This window comes from Mauremys reevesii, linkage group 7 (genome assembly GCF_016161935.1).
Source record: "Mauremys reevesii isolate NIE-2019 linkage group 7, ASM1616193v1, whole genome shotgun sequence".
NCBI classification, from domain to species: Eukaryota; Metazoa; Chordata; order Testudines; family Geoemydidae; genus Mauremys; species Mauremys reevesii.
The window spans coordinates 33,640,087-33,662,762 of record NC_052629.1 but is presented as its reverse complement, the minus strand read 5'-3'; the positions used below and the strand labels follow the sequence as shown (position 1 = coordinate 33,662,762).

The 22,676-nt window shown below is 43.2% G+C and overlaps 3 protein-coding genes across 5 annotated transcripts in view; 2 read left to right on the top strand and 1 right to left on the bottom strand.

Annotated features, from left to right (window-relative positions):
* Positions 1-607, top strand: part of LOC120369024 (lysosomal acid lipase/cholesteryl ester hydrolase-like) — a 31,501-nt gene extending 30,894 nt beyond the window's left edge. For all 3 annotated transcript variants that reach the window (XM_039481896.1, XM_039481895.1, XM_039481894.1), the window contains one exon: positions 104-607. In XM_039481896.1, coding sequence (XP_039337830.1) covers positions 104-337 — 234 coding nt within the window. In that variant the 3' untranslated portion in view covers positions 338-607. The remainder of the gene's footprint in view (positions 1-103) is intronic.
* A 4,346-nt stretch (positions 608-4,953) lies between these two features.
* On the bottom strand, positions 4,954-20,033 carry ANKRD22 (ankyrin repeat domain 22). Its single transcript, XM_039480875.1, has 6 exons — positions 19,768-20,033; positions 11,271-11,462; positions 10,200-10,307; positions 8,928-9,005; positions 6,408-6,506; positions 4,954-5,313 (listed from the first exon to the last, which is right to left on the bottom strand). Exons 1-6 carry the CDS (start codon positions 19,786-19,788, stop codon positions 5,236-5,238), a joined length of 576 nt encoding a protein of 191 aa, XP_039336809.1. The 5' UTR covers positions 19,789-20,033; the 3' UTR covers positions 4,954-5,235.
* The window catches only part of STAMBPL1 (STAM binding protein like 1), a 59,356-nt gene continuing 46,255 nt past the window's right edge, over positions 9,576-22,676 (top strand). Inside the window, exon 1 of the mRNA XM_039480866.1 lies at positions 9,576-9,590. The gene's annotated coding sequence lies outside the window, so the exon portion shown is untranslated. The remainder of the gene's footprint in view (positions 9,591-22,676) is intronic.

The following is a 22,676-nucleotide window of genomic DNA, read 5'->3' as shown; positions in this document are numbered from 1 at the left end:
GTGAAAGCAGGAAAATAGGCCTCTGTCTCTCCAGAATTTGTTTGTTAAAAAATTGGCATAGCTTTACAGGTTTTCGTTTCTAATCCATTTCCTTTTTTGCCAGACTACCCCTCCTATATACAAGATAGAAGAACTGAAAATGCCCATTGCTGTTTGGAGCGGTGGACATGACTTGTTTGCAGACCCAAAGGACGTGGCTGCATTACTTGGTCGAATTACTAATCTCGTTTACCATAAGCATTTTCCTGAATGGCAACATCTAGATTTTATCTGGGGTCTTGATGCAGCTAAGCGCATGTATGTGAAAATCATTGAGCTGATGAAGAAGTATCCCTGAAGCCACACAGTGATTCCTGAGGTTGAATGATTTGATCCTTCTATTGTGCTCAGCAATAGGGATGATTTTCTTTCCTTAAAGTTATTAATCATGGGATTAGTAAAGGCTTTATGGTGACTGGCTTGTATTTTACTACATTTGTCACTCTATTGTATTTTCCAACTTGCTGGTGAATTTCAATAAATAGGGAACTACCTCAGGAAGCTGAGATACATTTTCAAGAGGAATCTGTTTTGAAGCTACAAAAGCAGTCATGTACATAACCCATGCAATACTGCAGGGGATCGCTTTCTTTGAAATGTTTTAATCTCTGCCATATAGTCTATCAGTGGGTGATTCATGACAATCATCCAGTTCCAGACAATAGCATTCCTTTCATCACTTTTAAAAAGCATGTTTTTTAGTGGAAAGCTTTTAAAGAGATTGTGAAAGTTCTTAGGTTAAAAAAAAATTGACTTTGGCACTTGAGAATGATTCCCTTCATAGCCTCTGGTGAACTTACTCAACTTCTCTTTCAAGTTTCCTATTTGCAAAATGGGAATAATAGCCTACCTTGTATGGGATGTAGTGAGAATTAATTTGTTAATGTTTGTAAAGCACTTTAGAGCTCAAAAGATCACAAGTGCTAATTTTTATTAGCTCACATTGAAAGATTTATTTCAGCTTTCCAGGTATTCATAAACTTTTCCATCCAATCCACACTGGAGCAAGAGTCATGCTTAAAATTCAGATACTCTATTTCCATGAGCAGCTTTGATGTGGTAATTACTAACCAGTAGGCACAAACTGAAATATGTTTTACTGTTTAGGCTTAGCTAACTACAAGGAGTGAGTTCCTTTAGTCAGTAATGCAGCTGCAAGCAAGCTGTGAGCAGACTCAGCTGTTTGGTGCTTTCAAGTGAGTGAAGTTATTGGTTCTGTTTTCAGTTCTTTCAGTTAAAAATTTCAAATACTTCTGTTTTGTTGCCCTGGGTGATTCTTTCAGTGGGTTTAAGATGCTGAAAAATTAAATCTGTTCCTGCCCACGTGTACTCCTGTCTTAAAAACATTGTAGGGAGACTGTGGGGCTTTTTATATTATTAACAGCAAGAAACTGGGAGGTTATGATATGATTAACTTGGAAAACATGCAACAGATACATCGTGTGTACTTATTCTTTGAGTTATGATTTCTGATTTAAGACGTTGTTATTAATAAATACACCAGGAGATGATTGAGTTTTTTATGTCCCTGGGTTAGCTGTGTCAGTATTAATTGTTTGATCTAATATAAGAATGCAAGTTCTCTTACTGCATAGCCAATAGTTTCTGGACTGGTGGGGATGAGGAGGGATGTTTTATCAATAGAGGTATCTCAGCCTCAACAAGAGTTAGGTGTTTAAAAAAGCCTTGATTAGTGTTATGACATTAAACAGTTAATTGTCATTTTATCCTCATGATTTTGAAGCCAATCTCATGCCCCTTTGGGTGTCTAATTTGAGATTTTTGAATATGCAGAGGTGGCGATAGTGAAAACATCATTCCATAAGTGTGATTTTAAATGCAATGATTGAGGGAAAGGGACAGATATTTTTCATTTTAAGATTTTTGTTGGTTGGTTGTTTTTACCAAATATGAGTGACAGGGAGACACACAGACGATACAGCAGCCAGAAGTAATATCAAGGCCTCCACAGTATTGCAAACATAGAGGAAAATAGTCACAAGCCAAAAAATTACATCCACGCCTTTTTCTTAAATTTACACTGGACTTCCAAAATAATAGCAAATATCACCTGCTTTTCTTTCTTTATTAGAAATGGTATCTGTCTGCCTTTTGGCCACCATCTTCTCTAGCTCAGCCCCACACCTGTCAGCTCTCATGCAATCATGTTAGGCTGGCAAACATTTTCCTTTCATTTACATTTCTTAGCGAGGCGTCTAGGCTGCTCTGTGGAAGTTGCTTCTCTTAAGTCTCCCAGATGGCAATCCTATCAGGCAGATATGGACAAAACCTGTATTTAGACCCTCTGCTTATGTAGGAAGGCCCTAACCCACCTTGCTCTGGCCTGCATCTCTAACCTTACCGTGTATCACATTCCCCTCTCTAGGTCCCCAGTAATGCCAGTATTCACTCCCATTATGCTCTCCCCTCCCACTACCACCTCGTTTTTCAAGAATGTCCTTTTTCTCAAATGTATGTCAAACAAAATATGCTTCTATTCCCTCACCTGAAGGTATAAGGGGTATGTTGGGCTGGCTCCAGGCACCAACAAAACAAGCAGGTGCTTGGGGCGGCACATTTCTAGGGGTGGCATTCTGACGCCGGCCACCATAGGTGCTGACTCTGGGGCATGGGGAGAAAGTGCCCCCGCCGCCCCAGCTCACCTCCGCCTGCTCCCCTGACCGTGCTGCCGCCGCTCCACTTCTCCCCCCTCCCTCCCAGGCTTGCTGCACATGAAACAGCTGTTTTCATAGAATCTCAGGGTTGGAAGGGACCTCAGGAGTTTTGCGCAGTAAGTCTGGGAGGGAGGAGAAGCCAAGCGGCAGGGCGCTCGGGGGAGGTGGCGGTGGTGGAGCAGAGGTGAGCTGGAGCAGGGAGTGATTCCTCTACCCCCCGTTACTTCCTGCCCCCCTCCCGCCCTAGCTCACCTCTGCTCCGCCTGCTCCCCCGAACGTGCTGCCGCTCCGCCCTCCCTCGCTTGAGAGGGAGGGCGGAGAAGCGGAGCAGCGGCGCGTTCAGGGGAGCAGGCAGAGTGGAGGTGAGCTAGGGTGGGAGGTTGCAAGGGGCCCCCAGGAAGCAATGTGGGACAGAATGTGGCACGCCCGGGGTAGGAGGCAGGGCTGAGGATTTGGAGAAGGGGTGGAGTTGGGGCGGGGCAGAGGGGCACAAAAAAAAGGGGGGGGGAATTTTTTGCTTGGGGTGGCAAAAATCCTAGAGCCAGCCCTGGGGGTATGGCAGGGTAGGAAAGGGATGTGGAAGAACTCCAGTCTGCCATAGCAACCCTCCATTGATTTTCCATTAAGGACCCTAGGCTGGTGAAATTTGGAGCTGCGCAGGAGTAGCTTTAAGCATCATTGGCACTGACCCAGGCCTGAGAACCAGGAAGCTGTAAGCAGCTCCCCGATGCCACCCTGCTCCTCCTGCACTGTGGCTCACTGGCACAGGAGAGAGGCTCAGGGGCAGCTCTAGGCACCAGCAAAACAAGCTGGTGCCTAGGGCAGCAAAATCTAGGGGGCAGCAAAAGGCTGGGGCCCCAGCTCATCCTGCCACCGGGGGGGGCGGCCGGCTGGGACGGCGGACCTGCCGCAGTCATGCCTGCGGGAGGTCCACCGGAGCCCCGGCATGACTGGACCTGCCGCAGGCATGACTGCGGAGGGGGCGCTCGTCCCGCGGCTCGGCTGGACCTCCCGCAGGCATGACTGCGGCAGCTCAAGCGGAGCCGCCGGACCCGCGAACCGTCCACAGCCGCGGGAGGTCCAGCCGAGCCACGCGGGACCACCGGTCCCTCTGCAGTCATGCCCGCGGGAGGTACGCTGCTCCCGCGGCTCCAGGGCGCCTCCCGCGCATGACTGCTTGGGGCGGCCAAAAAGGTAGAGCCGCCCCTGGAGAGGCTGTCCCTTTATTTCTTTACTTGGGAGGATTAGATTTTACTTGTCCATTTTCCCCTTCAAAAAGCACCAAAGGGACAAAAATGAGAGTTCCATGTTGTCGCATGACTGGAGGGGGGGGGGCTTTAAAGTTTTGTTGTGAGATGGATCAGCTACTCCTCACCCCTCACCCCCAACAGCTGATTCTGATCAAAGAGAGATCAGGTGGCAAAACTTAGTTATTGGGGGAGAGCTGGGGATGTCTGTATAGAGCTGGATAAGCACAATTGAAAGGGAGCCCCAGAGGAGAGGAGTTTCTCCTCTCTGGGAAGCAGCCTGAAAGATGGCTGAGAAAGCGACAGGTGAGACGAGAAGACAGGCTATTGCCTAGGAGAACTGGAGGTAGAAGACCAGATGAGCAGCAGCAGCCTACCTGTCTGAACCCCTGAGTGAGAGGAGGAATGTGTCAGCCCCTGGACGGAGGTGTCATTGGAGAAAGACTATAGTAACTGAGACATACATATGAGGGAGAGGTGGCCTGCTGACCCCAGCCAGGCTGAAAGTTGGATTATTTTCTTATGTTTGGTTAGACTTTGATAAAAGACTGAAGCCCTGGAAAGGGCTGGACTCTAAAGTGGACTGGCCAGAGGGTCAGGTCACTCTTACAGCTAGACTGGGCCAAACAATAGTGGCAGAGACTGAGGTAGAGTTGCTGCATCATTGCATCCAGCCATAAGAGGTGTGTCCTGGAGTGGCAGCTTTGCTCCACGTGACAGAATGCCTGAAGAATCATGCTCTGTCTGCCATCATTAGTTATGAAAATTTAGAAAGGAAAAACTACAAACATAATATATTGGGCTTGCAGACCACTGGTGACAACTGTATTATGGTCAGATATATCCAGCAATCTATTAAAAACCAATATGAAATTTAAATAAAAACTTTTTCTGAATCCGTTGTGAATCATGTCTTCTATAGTCCTCAAATTTCAAATAATTTTTGTTTTACTTTTTAAAATTCCCTGCTACTGTAAGTAAGGGGATAAGTTGAGGAAAATACATGAAAATTATCATAAATCAACAGAATAAAAATAAGACAACTCCTTCCAGGCATACCACATGGCTATGTATTTTATATGTTGTATGTACTGACTGCACACCAGTATATACAACTTAGATAATGTTTTCACCCCAATACAGTACATGTCTGCAGAAAACATCAAATCTTAAACAAAAACAACGCCTCCATGGCATCCCTGTACAACAGGGAGTGCCCAGATAAGCAGATTTTTTTTTCATGCCTAACACCCTTAACATCATCCCTTTAAGGACTAGGATGCCTTCTTTAACATATATTCAATGTTGGTGAACTTTAATCTTCTCGCTATATCCAGTGGAGATTCCCCATTCTGAAAGAAATAGACAAAACATGCCGTGATAATAGTCATGGAAGCAGGTACTTGAGTGTGAGTATGTCTGTATTGCAATCAGAGGTGGGAGTGCGGCATGTGTAGAAACACCTGAGGTAGTGTTAATCTACTTAGCACCAATCCCAGCAGTAGTGAAGCTGTATTAGCACATACTTCAGTACAGGTTAGTTCTCTAAGTACCCAGGGTCCACAGCAGGCTGGTACAGCCCATGCTGAAGTCTGAACTGCCACAGTTTTGTTGCTATTGGTACTCCCACTAACTAGATTAAAGCCAGCTTGAGCATGTCTACATGGGCTTCAATCACACCTCTGACAGCAGTGCAGACATACCCTGAGAGCCTCACTGGACAGATCAGCCAGTTTGTGTTCACCTATGTGGTTTGTATTGTCTGATCCACACTGATAAGAATCCCCAGCACTTATAGAGGTCTCAAAATGAACTGAGTCTGATCCTGCTCCCCATCAGTCAGTGGGTCAGGGCCTTTATTTCAATCAAACCAAAATCCATTCTGTTATTCAATGTGGCTGATGTCAAAAGTCCGTGTCGAAGCAATAGTAAATGAAGGGGCTGCAGTGTTGCCAAGATACTTACATGTCTCTGATATGAGATGAGAAATCAGTTCTTTCCTTTGACATTTGATTAATGATGGATGAGCCTCCCTTGGGAACGGAAGTTGCTGATTCAACCCCTTACACTGGCACAACCTAGTGTGCAAGGCTCCCAGCAGCCCTGGGGAGGGTACCCACATATCTCGTTCCACCAGGGGGCCTGCAACCAGCCATCATAACTGGAAGTGGGCAGTGCTGGACCAGCAGGGGCATGGCCAAGACCCCTAGGAGATGCATTGATTCAATACATCCCCCAAGCAGCTTGCACAGCTCCAAACATGCACTATTTACAGTTTAAAGCTGCTCTCCCCCCAGGAAAGCAGTGGGGCAAATATTTCTTTGTCCTTCCCTAGAAATGAATCTACTCCTGGGGAGCAGTGCACTCTGCATTCTCCTGTGCCAGCCACCTGATTTCTGGGAGCTTAGCAGGGCAATGCTCACAGACACAGCTATTATCTCCTTACCTTATTCTTTATAGAAGGGTCTGCATGGGCTTCAAGTAGTAGAGGAACAACTGACTGATTTTTCATTTCACAGGCATAGTGAAGGGCTGTGCTACCAGACTGAAAGTAAACAGAATCCAGGTACAGTTTACTTTTGCCTCACTTTAAGCAGAAATTTTAGACACACATTCACCTGTCATTTCATCAGCCCACCTGCCAATGGTATTTGTATGTTGGAAGTTGTTTTGTCTGTTTCTTGAAAAAGGACGATATGCAGCCATATGTGATACGGGGCAGAAGGCACTTAATGTGATGGAGTGACAAGATTGATTGTTTTACTGTTTACCAGAGATGGGTCTATGCCACAAAATAAGAATCTAGATACAGGCCCAGACTTCAGTCTCCTCAAAGCTTGAGAATGTAAAGATTGAGGGATCTGGCTCAGGGTGCATTGCTTTCCTAAAGCACATCTGCCGACCCACCAGGCTGCACCCAGCATGGTACAACTCCTCATCCTCCCCACAACCCGCTAATGCAGACCAATGCCTAAATGTGTACAGCTTTGTTACAGCAAAGCTTACGCTGCATGCTAGTAAACATATCTAGGCAGTAGCCCGGGTAGAGGAGAATCACTGCATGTTTGTGTCCAGTCCTGTGAATTTAGCAGGCTTTTTGTTTTAAACTATTTCTGTATTTAGAAAATTTTAACAGTTTTACAAATCCTAGTCCTGTAAATATCCAAGACAATACAATAATCATTACAACAATTAGAGAAACATTACACAGTAGTCATTGGATCTCTCTATTTAGCAGGGTGTTACCATGTCACAGACTGAGACTCTTTACCCCTGATATGCCATGTCTGTGATTTTATTAAATTGAGTGAAATCTCTGATCACACATTTAACAGACCAGGTATGTCTATCAAATGTGAACATTCAAAAAAATTGGACAGGTATCTTGTTTTTTTTCCAGGTGAATGTATTATCTAGACATGCTTACTAGCATCCAATGTAAGCTTCATAGATTTTAAAAAATTGAGTTGTACGACATGCTGGAAGACAGTTCTGGGTCCATTTCTGTTCAATATCTTCATCAATGATTTAGATAATGGCACAGAGAACACATTTATAAAGTTTGCAGACAATACCAAGATTCAAAATGATCTCAACAAACTGGAGAAATGGTCTGAAGTACATAGGATGAAATTCAATAAGGACAAATACGAAGTACTCCACTTAGGAAGGAACAATCAGTTGTTCACACTCAAACTGGGAAATGACTGCCTAGGAAGGAGTACTACAGAAAGGGATCTGGGGGTCATCGTAGACCACAAGCTAAATATGAGTCAATAGTGTAATGATGTTTTGTATGATAGTTAGAGAAGCACCTGGGATTCCCTAGCAAGTAGCCTATGGCTGCTATTGAATGCCAAGACCTTTCCTGGACATTATCAATAACTAAGGCTTATGGGACACTATCTGCTCAAGCCTTAGTGTTGCAGAAACTGGCTGAAGAAAGAGCTGGAGCTTTCCCCCTCTCCTGCTCTATGTGGAGGAAAGAGAAAGAGGTTATTTTCTGCACCCAGAGACCCTGATGGATGTAGGTGTATACCAGGTAGTCTCTAGATGAGACCAGGAGGGAGAAGAAGCCACTCAGTGCCCTCTGAAGACTAAGAGGTTGTAGGGATCAGACTACCCCCCTCCTCCAGAACAGAACAATGGCAAAGTTGGATGTGCCCTTGACCCATAAACTGCACCAGAGCAGGTCCATGGATGTTTGTAAAGCCAGGTTGGTGGTTCACATGTAGGACTAGAACCTGAACCCGCCCTGACTTTGGATGAATAAAGGGTTCTAGCCCAGCTGTTCATACAGTTTCTCATACCACGACATCACTCAGAATAGTCACAAAGTCTAACCACCCCCAACCTAGGGAATCAGCTCCTTTCTGGTGCAGTCCACACCTAATGGCAAAGTTGATAGTCCCAGTTCTACACACACACAATCCTTCCATCACCTCTGCTGAAGTACAGCATGTTCACTCCACTGAAGGCTGATTGGAGACTGAACTCAGGTATGTTTCCTTTGTAGCTTGCACTCCTTTAAGGGTGTTGTGGCAATGTGACACTTCATTATTCCCAGCATTTGACAAAGACTCTACCACAGCAATAAAGAGGCTGACAGTCAAGTGTAACACACCAGGGTAAGGGGAGTGTGTCTAACATTTCACATTTGTTTTGGATGCTGTGTTTGGCGCAATGGTAATTAAGAATCTAGAGGCAAAAAGAATAACTGAATTGAATAAAATCCAAGTTGGGCTGCCAAGGGGGAGAAAATTGTGTACTTTGAATTTTAGAGTTAAATTTGCTAAGGGGCAACAGTGAGCCACAATGCCAGACAAGCTTAACATATCAAAACAACCTTTCCTGGATTGATCTTTCTCTGAAGCATCACATTATTTCTAGTAGCTTCTAAAAGCTACTTTTTCTAAATTAACTAAATGAATGTTGCATACACCACACCAGTGAGTGACCCACTTACATAGTCTGTAGCATTAACATCTGTGCCAGCTCGAAGTAACATCTTGATTAGGTTTTCATTCTGCTTAGTTTTTGATACCTGTTAAACACATAGAAAAAAGTCCAACCCAGTTGGAAAGTTAATTCAGGTAACACACGTTACTAAGCAGATTTGGGGTAGCTCTGAGCATTCTACTCAAAATAATGGAAATGCCCTATTTGTGCTGTACACTTACATGTGACACTACTGTCTCAGCAGTATATCAGTTATATTCAGAGCCAAATCCTGAGGTCCTTATTCATTTTTAGTTCTTACTTAGTCCTTAATTTGAAAATCACAACCCAGGATTATTTTGTGTATATTCATAACTCTGGATGAGCTATAGTACAGGATCCTGCCTGCAATAGCTAATTTGATAGGTAAGTATCACAGGCTGGCTGGCCCTTTAAGGGGAGTCAAGCCCAACCTTGCCTGTCATGATCAACTACCCTCTCAGCTGACCCTGACTGGCTAGGAATCAGATGGGCATGTTCAATTATTAGATCCAACTGGGGAGGGCTCATGGGAGACTTACAAATGATCAGAGAAGTCAATCAAGAGTGGAGTGGTCTGAGAGACTAGGAAAATAGAGACCCGAGGACAAGTAAAGAGAGACAGACTCCTTCTCCTAACAGACAGCCTAAGGTAAGCCTATAAGCTGCAGAAGCTATGGAAGGAGGCTGGGGAGTCAGTCTGCCTATAGGATGTCCTCAGCAGGAGCAGACCTAAGGATTCTGTACCACAGATATAAGCCAGATAGGAAGGCAGAGTGGGAGGTCCTGTGTTTCCTTGTGAACTTTATTAATAAACCCATATCTCAAGAAAGGCTTTCACATGTCAAGTAATATTCTATGTCAAAGTTATTGGAGAGTCTAAGAAGGAGACCGTGAAACAGCAGCTAGCTAAGGTAGCAGTGGTACGCTGTGATGCTTTTAGTAAGGCATGTAATTCTACACTTGCATGCCTGTGGTGGTCCAAAATGGCTTCCTTTATATGGCTTGGCCTTGTATGTATGGGGCATGTGAGGTCATTCTGTGCAGAGGATGTTTTTTTGTTCTACAATGTGCAGTGGGGAGCTAAATGGAATTGGCCTGCAGGCTGCCAGTTAGGCCATGGTTTTTGTGACTTCTGGGACATGTGATATATGCCTTGCATACACAGATAATATGCCACTGCCAGGAAGTCAATGTACCTACAGTGGGTCTTAAGATGGAAAAATGTAAGGTAAGTCTTTCTACTTTAGTTTGTACTCACCATGATAAGATAGCCAATAAGCAGAATGGGCATTAGGATGATAATTAGCAGGTAGTCAAGGAAACTAAACCGTTTTCTCACAGCATAATGCAAACATGTGCGGTCTTTCTAAACAGAGAAGAAATGTCTGTTATTAGCGTTAGATGCACAATTATTCCCCTTGTGTATTTCACAGCTTTCTGACTGGTTATATATCTAGAGCATTTCTTTTTCATTAACGTTGAAACAAGGACATGGGTATCTTGCTCAACTGAGTGAAATACACTTCAGCTGCCCAAAGCCACAGCCCCTGAGCTTCACAGGGGCACAGTGTGCATGGGACTGGGGTCTGAAATTGATGTCTCCAGTCCTGGGCCAGGTTAGGGAGAGTGTGTGCCGGGGTGGGTGGGGGGTGGGGGAAGGGTGCACTATCGTTCCCATGTGGCTGTTACTGAAGCCTGTGGGGGCAGAACAGCAAGAATAGCCCCCACTGTTAAGTGTGCTATTAACTGTTAATTTGTGTCATTCAAAATCCCATTGGCTCTCCCCTAGTCACAGACGGTAATGAGGCAGACGTCGAGTTTGGCTGTGAAGGAGGACGTAGGAGGTGTTTGGAATAAGCAGCCAAACAGAGCTGCTGCGGAGGCAAGGAGAGCTCCCCATGCCCTCAGGAGGCAGAAAAGCTTCTGGATGGGGTGGGGGAGAGCAGTAAGAGCCTGGCAGCTCTGCTCCCTGTTCCTTGCCTGTGAAAAATGTATTGGTCAGCTCCTCCTCTGTAATGCTGCAACAGCAGGCCTGGGAAGGGAGAGAAGAGGGCTCCCTCGGAATTGCCATCCCTCCTGGCCTGGTGGGGAGAGAGACACAGACAGACATGCACACAAACGTCCCCTGGACTTGCCTTCCTACCAGGCCTGGGAGGGCGTGAAGAGCCTCCAATGCTGCAGGAGGAGCAGACATGGAATAGGGGAGCAAGACGGGTAAAGAACTGTGCTGTGGATGCAAACATTTTCCTCCACTCCTAATTGCAAAATGTAATTAGATGTCATTAATGAAAAGAGGGAATTCCTGGGACACTTGGCTATTGCCACTCACCTTGTTTCTGATGTTCACATCAGCGTTCCATTTCAAAAGGTAACTGACTATTCTGTTGTGTCCCCGTCTGCAGGCACAGATTAGGGGTGTGTCTCCACCACAGCTGTCTTGAATGTTTAAAAAATTGCTATCCTCTTCCAGCAGCAGTTGAACTTGATTGAAGTCATTATCATAAGCTGCCCGGCAAATAGGCTGAGGAAAGGAGGGGAGGAAATGTTAGTGACCGAGGCATTATAGGCCTCAGCCTACCAAGAGCCAAGTACTTCCCACTAGGTGAAGTGAGAGTCCTGCTAGCTCCCATTGAAGCAGATGTGAGGTCCCTCAATTCCCACTTTCTGGGAAGCACTTGGGGAAACCTTACGCACAAAAATTCAGAAAGAGAACTAAGTTTGGGCCCAGTTCAGCTCTCCTAGAATGGAAAGCGTCAAGATTCCCATGGGCTGCAATGGGAGTTGGATCACTCCCCTAATGTAGACACATATCAGTGGGAGGTCAGGATTTAGAAGAGTAGGAAATAATGTATAATATTGCAAATCAACACTGTAAACTCTTGCATCAGGGAAAAAAAGGGTTAAAATTCCTCAAAAGACCCTATAGTACAATTGCTTATTTAAGTGTGTGTGTACACACACACAGAGTGACTACTTTTTAGCATCTTGAAGGACATTAGGCCATTTTATAGGCTCATTTAAGTTACTAGCATTCCAGGTGATCAAGTGATGTTAGTTTAAATGGTTTCTCTAATTTTGGCTGGCTCATTATGGGAGCATGTTGGTGGTCTCCTTCTTCTCCAGGAGAATAGAAAGAAAGATTAAAAGGTTTGGTTAGTTTAAGGCCTGGCCTACATTTAGAACTTAGATTGGCATAGCTATGGTATTCTGGGGTGTGAAAAATCCACACTTGTATGAGCACTGTAGCTACATGAACCTAATCCCTGCCCAAGTGTATCTGCAGCTATGTTGGCAGAAGAATGCTTTCATACTGTCATACGGGGAGGTGATGTTCCTGAGGCAATTAATAAAAACCCCTTCCACCACTGTAAGCTGAGCCCATACTACAGGGTTATGCCAGCATAGCTACAGGTCTGTATTGTAGACATGGACTACCTTGATAGTGCTTTAGGCTATACAGGAATTCAGATGGATGTTGCAGTGATAGCTACATTCCACCAGATGGTGCCAGGAGATAAATCACAGTGCAAGTATGCCTATTTCAATGTAACGCTCTAATGGACCAGGAGAGGAACGCATCAGGTTTGGCAATACTGCAATAAACCAAGCTATTAATTGCTATACATGTAGCTGGAAGGTGATGCTTCAGGAGGAACTGAAAACTATTGCTGTAATTCAGCAGTTTCTAAATTCCCCTTTTTGGTGGTTTTGCTTCTGTTTATGTCAGACATTTTGTTTCTCTAGTTTAATTAAAAAAAAAAAAGACTACTTTAGCCATGCAAAGAGCCCATTGACTTCATTGGCATTAATTACCATAGTAAACACTAACAGTTCAATCCTGAAAAATGCTGCACCCCAATCCACTAACCCACCAAAGCAGGTGCTTACTTTCACATACAGTGAGTAATCCCATTGATCAGAACTGCTGAGTAAGAAGGTACAGTTTTTACATAGTAACTTTTAAGAATAGAGCCACACTTCAGGTTAAAATAAAAACTTTTTTAAAAAGAACACAAGAAAGGATCACTTCACTTCTGTAAATATTGGTCAAGAAGCTTAAATATAAGGAACAATTTCTAGTCGGAATATATTGGACTTTTTTCTTTTAGCAAACCCAATACAATGAATAGACTTGAATGCTGGTATTGAAATGACACCATGTTAAAGTACACTAGGGAACTTTTAGTGTGCTCCAGCAGGTCTAGTGGAACAATTAGTGTGCAACAGATTACTGTGCTTCAGAAATCATATCCCTGCAGCATGCATTGCTGCTCTGTATAGACTTGCCCTGAGAGTACCTCATTTTTTGTAGTCCAGAAAAGAGCAGGTCCTAGGTAGGAATCTTCCCAACATCCTTAACAGTGAAAACTTATGTAGAAAAGTCATTTAGTTTCTCAGCAATGTCCTTGTCTTCCTTAACTGCTCCCTTTTAATCAAGTGATCCAGTGGACCTAAAGCTCTGTCATAACTTTCTTCCTTCTGATATACTTAAAGAATCTCATATGTTTGTTTTACCCCTTTTGCTGTTTACTCTTCAAAATCCATTTAGGCCCTTCTAATTTCCCTACTAATATTAGGGTGACCAGATGGGATGAAGAAAATATTGGGGACACATGGGGCGAGGGGGAGCCACAAAAAAAAGCAGAGTGCGAAATATTGGGACAAATTTTGTCCCGATCAAACATCAGCCGGGACACGGGACAAACGCCTAAATATCGGATATCTGGTCACCCTAACTAATATTGCCTGCTCTAGTTTATGCTACTGTTTTTTGCCTTCTCTAGGGTCAGATTTCCAAATGTAGAAAGATTTCAGTTTGGCTTGAATAGCCTGTCAAACCTTGGCATTTAGCCATAATGTTTTATTCCTTGCCTGCCTTGTTCATTTTTTTTGTTTGGCAGTTCAACGTGCCTTCTAAGACTCTGTTATTGTTTTTGTAAGCAGCACCCATGCCACCTCTAGGCATTTTACTTTTAACTTTATGGCTTCTTTGACTAAAATTCTCCTTTTAGTGAAATCTTCCTTTCTAAAGTTGTCACTTTTCGGTACCCTACCTCCTCTTAGATGTTGAACCGAATTGTGTCCTGGGCACTATAATTTTGTGGCTTAACTACTGTCACTTCTTGAATTAGCTCGTGTATGTTGTTTAAGACTTACTCAAGACTACCCTTTCCTCTTGAATGCTCGAGAGCTAGCTGTCCTAAAAAATCATCACTTATCATAGAGAAATTGTTTTTGCAGACACTGTCCTGTTGTGCTATTTGACTAGTTTAAAATTGGGTAGTTGAAGTCTCTCATTTAGAAGAGGACAAATAAGATAAAAGTGACAAATAAGGTATGACTGGGCCAGGGACTTAAACCAAAAAAAAGGGTCTGGCTGGGTTAGAGTGCAGGTTCTGAGGGTCAGGACATATTCTTGGTACTCTTGCTTTACAATGTTACTACATAACACACTTCAGGCTTATTTAAGGTCCACTTCTACTTTGTCTCGGACCTTGTAAATTTCAGCTGTGGCTGTTTCTAAAAAAAAAAGAATGTAGAGTGCCCTAGATAAGGTGAACACCACAAGGAAGTAATTTCCCTCCAGTAGGGAGGTCTGTGCTGTGACAGATATGACAATATCCTGAACAAATCTTATGGCATTAAGATTAGCATTACTGAAGTAAATTCAATGGTTTTGGGGTCCATTGTATTAAAAAGGCAATTGTTTGTGTTATTGTGAGATTGTATGTAATGTTGGGTATGCTAACTCTGGTTATCATCCCTTTGAAGCCACCCCCTGGAGAGGATTCTATATACTGGATTCTCCAGGGACCAATGGACAAAGGATTTTGTGCATCATTAGCCTGGTTATAAACAGCCTCAGGGCTTTCTTCCTGATCCAGCAAATGGTCAGGACCCCCAAGGAGGGTGCCAATTGTTAGGGAAGGGTTGGAGGGACTGAGCCTACTGAAGGCACGTTTAAGACACTGTTCTTGTTCTGAACGGAAGCTGTGATGAACTTGAAACCATAAAGAAACCACTTGTGTGAGGTTTTGAAGGACAGCTCCTGTCAGAGCCCATGTTAGGGTTGAGGAGAGCTCTGGTAAGCTTATTTGCATGAGTATAGTTTCGTTTGTTTTTCTCTGTAGTGCTTTTACCTTAAGAATAAAATACACTTCCTATGCAAGCCTATGTGGTAACGAGCAGTTACACTTAATGCTTTGAAGAGAGAGTTCACAAGCCTGCTCGGGTGGAGTCTCTTGCTGAGAACAACACCGTAAAGGCAGGGAACTATTCAGCCTGGAGATATCCAGACAGACGGGAGAGAGATGCATGTCTCCAAGAGAGGTGACAGCCAGGGAGCATTCTCAGAAATTGCAAGTGACTGATCTTAAGGTTGTATCTTGTCCTGTGTTAACAGGAAGGAAAAAAAAAAATCAAAGAGCAGAGATAACTGCAAGCTGTTCAAGACTAATAACAGTTAACAGCAGGTATTAGTCTTAGAGGAAAAGCTAGGGACTTAGCAGACAGACAGTTTCATCCTCTTACACCTAGAAGAGTAATCCGCCGTCGGGTTGAGGCACACTAGTTGAACAGCGTGATGAACCTTGTATTACTGCTGCTCTCGAGAAACGACTTCAGTTTGCTGGGTTCTTGGTATGATGACTCTCAGCAGTACTAAATTAAGATGAACCTATATAGGCACAAGGCCACAATCACAGCTCTGGGAGAATGCCGGTCTGTTTTGCAAAGAAGAGCAGTGGCTGATGTTTGGGGACAATTTCCAGGAAGCTTTAGGAAAACTCCACCGATCTGCATGACCAGAGTGCTGAGTTGCAGGTTCAGATCACAGAATTCAAAAGACAACTGGCTGATTGAAAGAGAAACTACAAGTCACTTTGGTGAAGGTGGAAAAGGAAGCAACCCAGAAGAATATGGCCCAGAAGGTAATCAGTAAGATGGAATCTCAGGTCACTGAACTTCAGAGAGACTTGGGGTTAGATTCACAAAAGCTTAAACATGGTGGCACTCAGTGTTGCCATGACTAACTCTTAGGACCCTGGAAATATCACTGGGATTCACAACACCTGGGTTAAGCTCCCTATACAGTGAATGGGGAGAGACAGGCACCTCAGAATGGGATTTACAAAAGCCAGCACACTATGTGGCCCTTGTCTAAGCTAGGCAGTGGGAGATGCCAAGCCCAGGGATGTGTTAAGCCCGGGCCTCCTTCCACTTAGGAATCTCAGCTGCAAACCCTGTCTTGATGTTAAGCATCTACACCATTTTAACACAAAGCAAGAAAAAGGGGACCTTCCTCATAACTTTTAGCCCAGTGGTTAGGATGGTGGTACTCCCCCCAGCCATAGTGTATAAACTTGCCTATAGGGGCCTGATCCAGTGGGCCAGATCTGAGCATGCGTACTCTATTGGGTCTTATAGGCAATGTAGGCAAAGGAATGCCTGTCTTCCCCCAGCTTGTGCATCGTTCTGGGCTTAAGCATCCAGGTGCCTGGTGTGGGACTTCGGTGCACATGCTCAGAGGCAGAAATATAAGCACTTAGGAAATTTTCATTGCAAAGATTTACTCAGTGAGTTTAGAGGCCTGCAGAGTTCAGAAACAGCTGAGCAGGGGTTTTGTGAATCCCAATTGGACATGATTGTGTGATTTAGGCCTAAAGTGGCAGTTTCCTAAATTCCTTTGTGAATCTAGCCCTTGGAGTCTGAGTGGCCAGGATCAAAGCAGAAACCCAGAAGTGGGAGCTGTAGGTACTGAAAACATCCACAAGACACACTAGACTCCACTGTTGCACAACAGCTCAGATCAAAGCAGGATCTGAAGACCCTGGATAATGAGGCAGAGGCATTTACAAGCTGTGACCCTGTGAAGGAGCTGAGTTGTACTTCAGACAGTCCCTCTGCCCCTCTCCTTAAGACAGGTGTCCCCGAACTCTCTTCCTTGGAGCTGAAGCTGTAACTTAGGTCAGTTTACAGCCTCAGCTAGTTTCCCCTCCAGCTGGTCCTTTTTCCCCAATCAATGCTTTCACCCTCGGCTTACAAGGGTTCAGCAGGCAGATCATCATCTTCTGAGGGAGGAGACAGAATATAAAGTCATCTTCTCAGAGCTTGTCCCAATTGACTGGGACCGAGGGGAACCCTGCCCACCCCTACTCTACAAAGTTCCTGGTCCCAGGCCCTTAAAGAAGCAGTAGCCTGGATTCCCTCCCCCCCCCAAGCCTTAGCTAGTCCTCTGGGACCATAGTCCTCTCTCCCAACACCTTCTTCTGCCGTCTCTAGGTCTTCATCCACCCTAAAAAGTCCCAGAACTTAAAGGGGGACACCATAGAACTGATGTTGACTGACCCTTGCATCTAAGAGAGGCAAGAAAGGAGAAAGTGCTTTTCTCTAAAATAGCAGAAGTCCTTACACAAGGACATGATATTTGATCCAGATGCATGTTTGGGAGGGGTGCCTGTGTGTTTCAAGGGCAGGCAGCGTTCTACAGAGTGGCCTGTTGCCCGCTTCTGTGAGGTCTGCAGTGACTTGTATGACTTCCTTCCATTTATTGTGGAAACCTGTAAGAGTAGTGCAGAGGTAGACAACAGTCAGCACAGATCCTGCCACAGTAATAGGAATAATCTAAAAAGGGGAGCATGGATCCTCAAGAGCTTGATCCAAAGGCCATTGAAGTCAGCGGGAGTCTGTCCATGGACTTACTGGGTATTACATCAAGCTCTCAACAAATTGAACTTCTCTAACCAAAAATACTGATGACAGTATGACAGATTTTGCTCATCAGTCTTAAAGCATTTGGTTAGATCAGAATGTGGTGGTACTGGAGTTGATCTCTAACTTATGAATACTGGATCTTGATCTGGTTATTGGGTTGTTTACTGCATGAATGTATCGGCTTAGCTTAATAGGGTGCTGTCAGGTAAAAACAAGTAGAAAGCAAAAAAAAAAAAATGGCTGCAGATAAGCCACCCCTTGGCAAACACTTGGGGGTTGTTCTGTTCATTAGAAGAAACAGGCCTGGAACTAGAGTCCTTTAGATCTCATATCAGTTTAAAAATGGACTGTCTCTGAAATGAGGAGGTAGTTCTGGCAACCCATGTGTGTGCACGTACCTTCCAGGGGTACACAGTAGGAACAAAGAATAAGGGGGAGGTGGGAATAATTTAAAATAAACATGTCTACAGGCACATTGTTCTTACCCTTGATAGTAGCCTTCTTCAAGGGTAAGAACAATGTGCCTATAGATATGTGTATTTTAAATTATATCCCCCGCCCCTTATTCTTTGTTCCTACTGTGATTAATAAGTACATTGATTTAAGAAGGTTGATCTGATGACTGTATATACCACTAGTCATGGACTCCTGAAGGGAAAAGTCACAGGTGCTTAGCTCAGTTGGACTTGCTGGGTAAGCACTGTTGACACACGGGGTGCTGTATCCCAGAGTCTCATTTAAGATCGAGAGAACTTGAGAATACTTTCCCTGGGCTGGAAAGGGCATGAGGCCTGTACTCAGAAAGGGGACAGCGGTGCAGCTAGTCTTGTAACTGTGACCCAGAGTACAGATAACTAGTCTCTCAAAGTTGCATGGGATTTGTAAGAGTATTTCATAATTTCCATTTGCTCTTATAAAATGGAGTCACTTCCCACAAAGCATAGATACTGTGTTCCAGAAACTCCATTGCATGAACTTATGCCTTGAAATCTAACTCAAGCTGACATACCTATTCTACAAATTAGGTGAGAATCAATGTTGAAGAGAATAATTGGAAAATAATTATTTACACCATTTCTGAAAAATCTGGCAGCATCCCAACTGTCCAGAAACTATAAGTTGTCACTCATTTACATCACTGTTCATTTATATTCGTCATGTAGGAGCCCTACTTTGCAAAGAAAATTATTCCCTAAAAACACATTCTACTGGAAAAATGACTAATGAATTTAAAATTGTTTATGAAAGAAATAATTACACTGACTATGCTCTAATTAAACATCTTAAACTTTCAGTTTTTGATGTAAAAAGCATGGTAAAGTTCTGTCAGAGTAGTAAAGACTTTAAAAAGAAGTTGTTGTAAATGTCTGTCTACACCTTTGAAGTGGAATGAAGTCCAACCAGTTAGTTGGCTTATGAACATGTGGAACTGAACTATATATATAAATTCAAGTGCCTCATTCCCTTTCATTTGAAATAGCACTTTACTTTTTTTAATGAAAACTTTATTACTTTTCCACATGTAAATTTAGTTTTTTGAGAAGCATGTACATTCTATGCTATATCCAGCGGGAGAAACCAATCAATTGTAATCAGAGTTTAGGGAGCAAAGTAGAGATTCAGCTCCTTGTCTGTAATTATGGAAAACATTTGACCATGCATGTTATATAGCACTCTTGCTAAAATCAAGGCACCCTTCCTCCTCTGTCTCCCCATTACCGACGCTAAGGTGTGGGTGTGAGGAGAGAGGAGAGAACTCTCTTCTATTCAGTAAAGAGAAATGGCCACTTGATTTGGCCCTTAAGGCAATAGTTTACCAACTGTGTTAAAACTAAGCCAAAGTGGCCACTCAGTTGCATTGCCTAACATGTCAAACAGAACCCCAAACTGCTTTGCTCTGAATATTCTAACTTAGCTAACACCTTCATCTCTGAAAATGAAAGAACCCATGAAATGTATGTATTTGTACAAAAAGTAGCCTTAGCTGCATGTAAAGTATTGTACTTTAGACAAGATGGGGTTTTCAATTCCTAATATGAGACTGTCAAGGAAACCTAAATCGCTTATATAGATTTTCTACAGTTTCACATACCTCATAAGAAATGGCCACATACCTCTGAATAAAGTATCCCCATGTCTGTTCTTTGGAGCTTGCCTGAAGTCCTTTGTCGCTCACTTGACCAGCAGATTTTCTTGACTTTCAGTTGCTCTTGAGTTTGTTTAAAATTGATTAAAATTTAATCTCAAGAGTCCCTTAGTGGAGTGATTTGAGCCATGAACAATAGGTATCTGATCCTTTCCAAAGCTTCACTTGTAAGTGCTTTCCTAATCAGGGAGTATGAAATGATGCCGTTTTCAAAAGCCCAACCCAGTGAGGTAAACGTGAGTGTGGGTTTACTGCAAGGCTGACACAAGCAGTACAAGTTACAACAGCTAGAAATATTTTGCAATAGCAGGTTCCCTAAACAGAAAAGGTTAAACTAGCCACAGGGGAGAAGACAAATTGCACAAGAAAATGAATGAAGAAACGGGAGACTTCTAAAACAAGAATTTACAAAACTAGGTGTGAGATTATCACCCAAATAGTAAAAAAAAATGGGAACCTAGAACATAACAGCTGTGACTGCAGAAAATGAGATTAAAGCTTTCAAGAGTGGTGTTAACATACCCATTGAAAGAGAAGTGCAGATTTGCTTTATCAGATAAATACGCTTCCATTAGTACGCAATCACAGAAACCAGAAACAATGAACCTAGTCTATCCACTGCTAAAATGGGATTTCCCTTTAGTACTTATTCCCCCACCACCCCCAGTTTAATCTACATTTCTAGTTTTAATATGGTCCAACTCCCCAGGGACCTATTCTGTCATCTGGGCTGGATGCTTCTAGGGAAAATAGTGATCCACTGTTGCATCATGCTGAACATTGTATATGTGACAGTCTGCTCTTGGCTCAGTGAAGCATTCTATTATTGCCTACCTTGTACAGTATATGGGTGTTGGTGTCCCCCCCCCCCCAAGAAACATTGAAATATTTGTCCTCTTTGTAAAATCTTTGCATTTGTTCATGCTAATGTCCATCAGGAAAGAACACCAGCAACAACTCAGTTTATGAATAATTGCAAACACTTAGCTAAAAAAATCTTCATATCTGGAATATGTCCCATTCCAATCATTGTGGATATGAAATCTACTTCCTAGCACCATCTGGGCCCCATCTTGAAAAAACTTGTGAATGGGAGCAACTTGACACATGAGTAGTCCTGTTGACCACAATTGGACCATTCATAATTGTATTTATTTGCAGGATTGTTTTTATATCACCTAATCTATTGCCTGCATTGAATCTTGTGTTTCATATAAAAAATACAAGCACATAAGTTAGTATCAATACAAACCATTTGTTTTTCTGACTCATTCCTTAATATTTTTAACATGAATAAAACAATGTGACACACTTAGTAGAGAACATATGTGGTATTCCAGAACAAAGATTTCTAGGGGAAAAGGTGAGAAAAACAAAATCATTTGTTGTCCAATGCAGTATAAATTCAAACTGCAATACAAAAAGTGATGCTGAAGACTCAAGTAGTGACTAGAGATGACACCTAGGTGCACACATTCAGCAAAGGCTGGAAAAGGACTTCAGGTTGTGGTACAATAACTATCACTTATACAACATCGTCAGTATATGTAGGGCTTTGCAATAATGAGGGAAGGCAAAGAATCTGCCCTGGAGAATTTACAATAAAATGATCACTGTCCTTCACAGTTACCAGATTCTTCACAATTTAAGTATCCCATATCTCTGCAAACTATTCTATATTCCCGGGCGTGAAATTTAGCCACTGAGCAGCCACAGTGATTTTTGGTGCAGGCACAAGGAAAACTGAAAAATTATCTACCCTTCTATATGCCCAAGATAACATGAGACACTCACCTAATCCACAAACAAACAGTGCTTTTCTGTGCCTCTTACCGGCAAAGGATGCCACCATCTTCTCTGAGAGCAGCTTGGCTTCAGTCCCTTTAGGAACAATGGGAGATACTGGCCATCTTTGCTAAAGGCATCTTGTGGCTTTAGTCCCATTGAGAACAACAACAATGGGTGATGCTGACCATTTTAAAAGAAGGCACAATTTTTTTTAATGTGGTAGGAAAGAGAAAGTGGATATCGTGTGTCAATGCAGATTGTGGTTAGAATGTGTGTACACGTTGCATAAATTTCATACTGCACCTAGAGTTTGAAAAGGCATAATTAATGAGTAACTAAATCAATAAAATAAATACTTGATTTCTTCCCCTACTGTCGCACTCCCCTGTGCCCCTCCCTACTCCAGTTCCTGGCCCAGTTCTCTCCTCCAGTGCAAAGTATATATGAACCCATGAGATTAATATGAATCACCATTTATTTTAAAAGCTTAAAACAACTGTTTCCTTTTTACATACTGCTGTAAATCTTTTGGAAGAATGACACACAGTGTAGGTGTTAATATGGGAGGGGGCAAGAAAATAGGGTGGTGCTGTAGGATGACCGTGTGTGTTCACGTTTCACTAGTCACATCTGTATCAGTCTATGTAAACATTCTGTTTCTTGACCTTCAGACAATGAACAATACCCACCTTTCTTTAAATTCTGCAGTTTAACAGACTGTAACTCTCTGAGAAGGACTGTGTACCTGTGAGATGGAAGGGTCCCCCTTGCCAAATGTAAACAAGGCATTATAAACCTCTGTGGATCCAACCAGGCTTGCCATAACAATTGAGAAAATCAGGCCCACCTCTATGATCAACTATTAAACAGCTGAGATAAGCTAAGTACCTGCTTTAAAATTCAACTCTCCCATAGTTTTTAAATAATTGGCTGGGGAGATGTCTCAGAACTATTAATGTTCATTTTAAAACAAATTTTAGAGTACTGGGAAAACTCCAGAGGACTGGAAAAAAGCGAATGTTGTGCCAATATTTAAAAAGGATGACTCAGGTCCTTTATAGGCCAGTTAGTCTGCCATCAGTCCTGGGC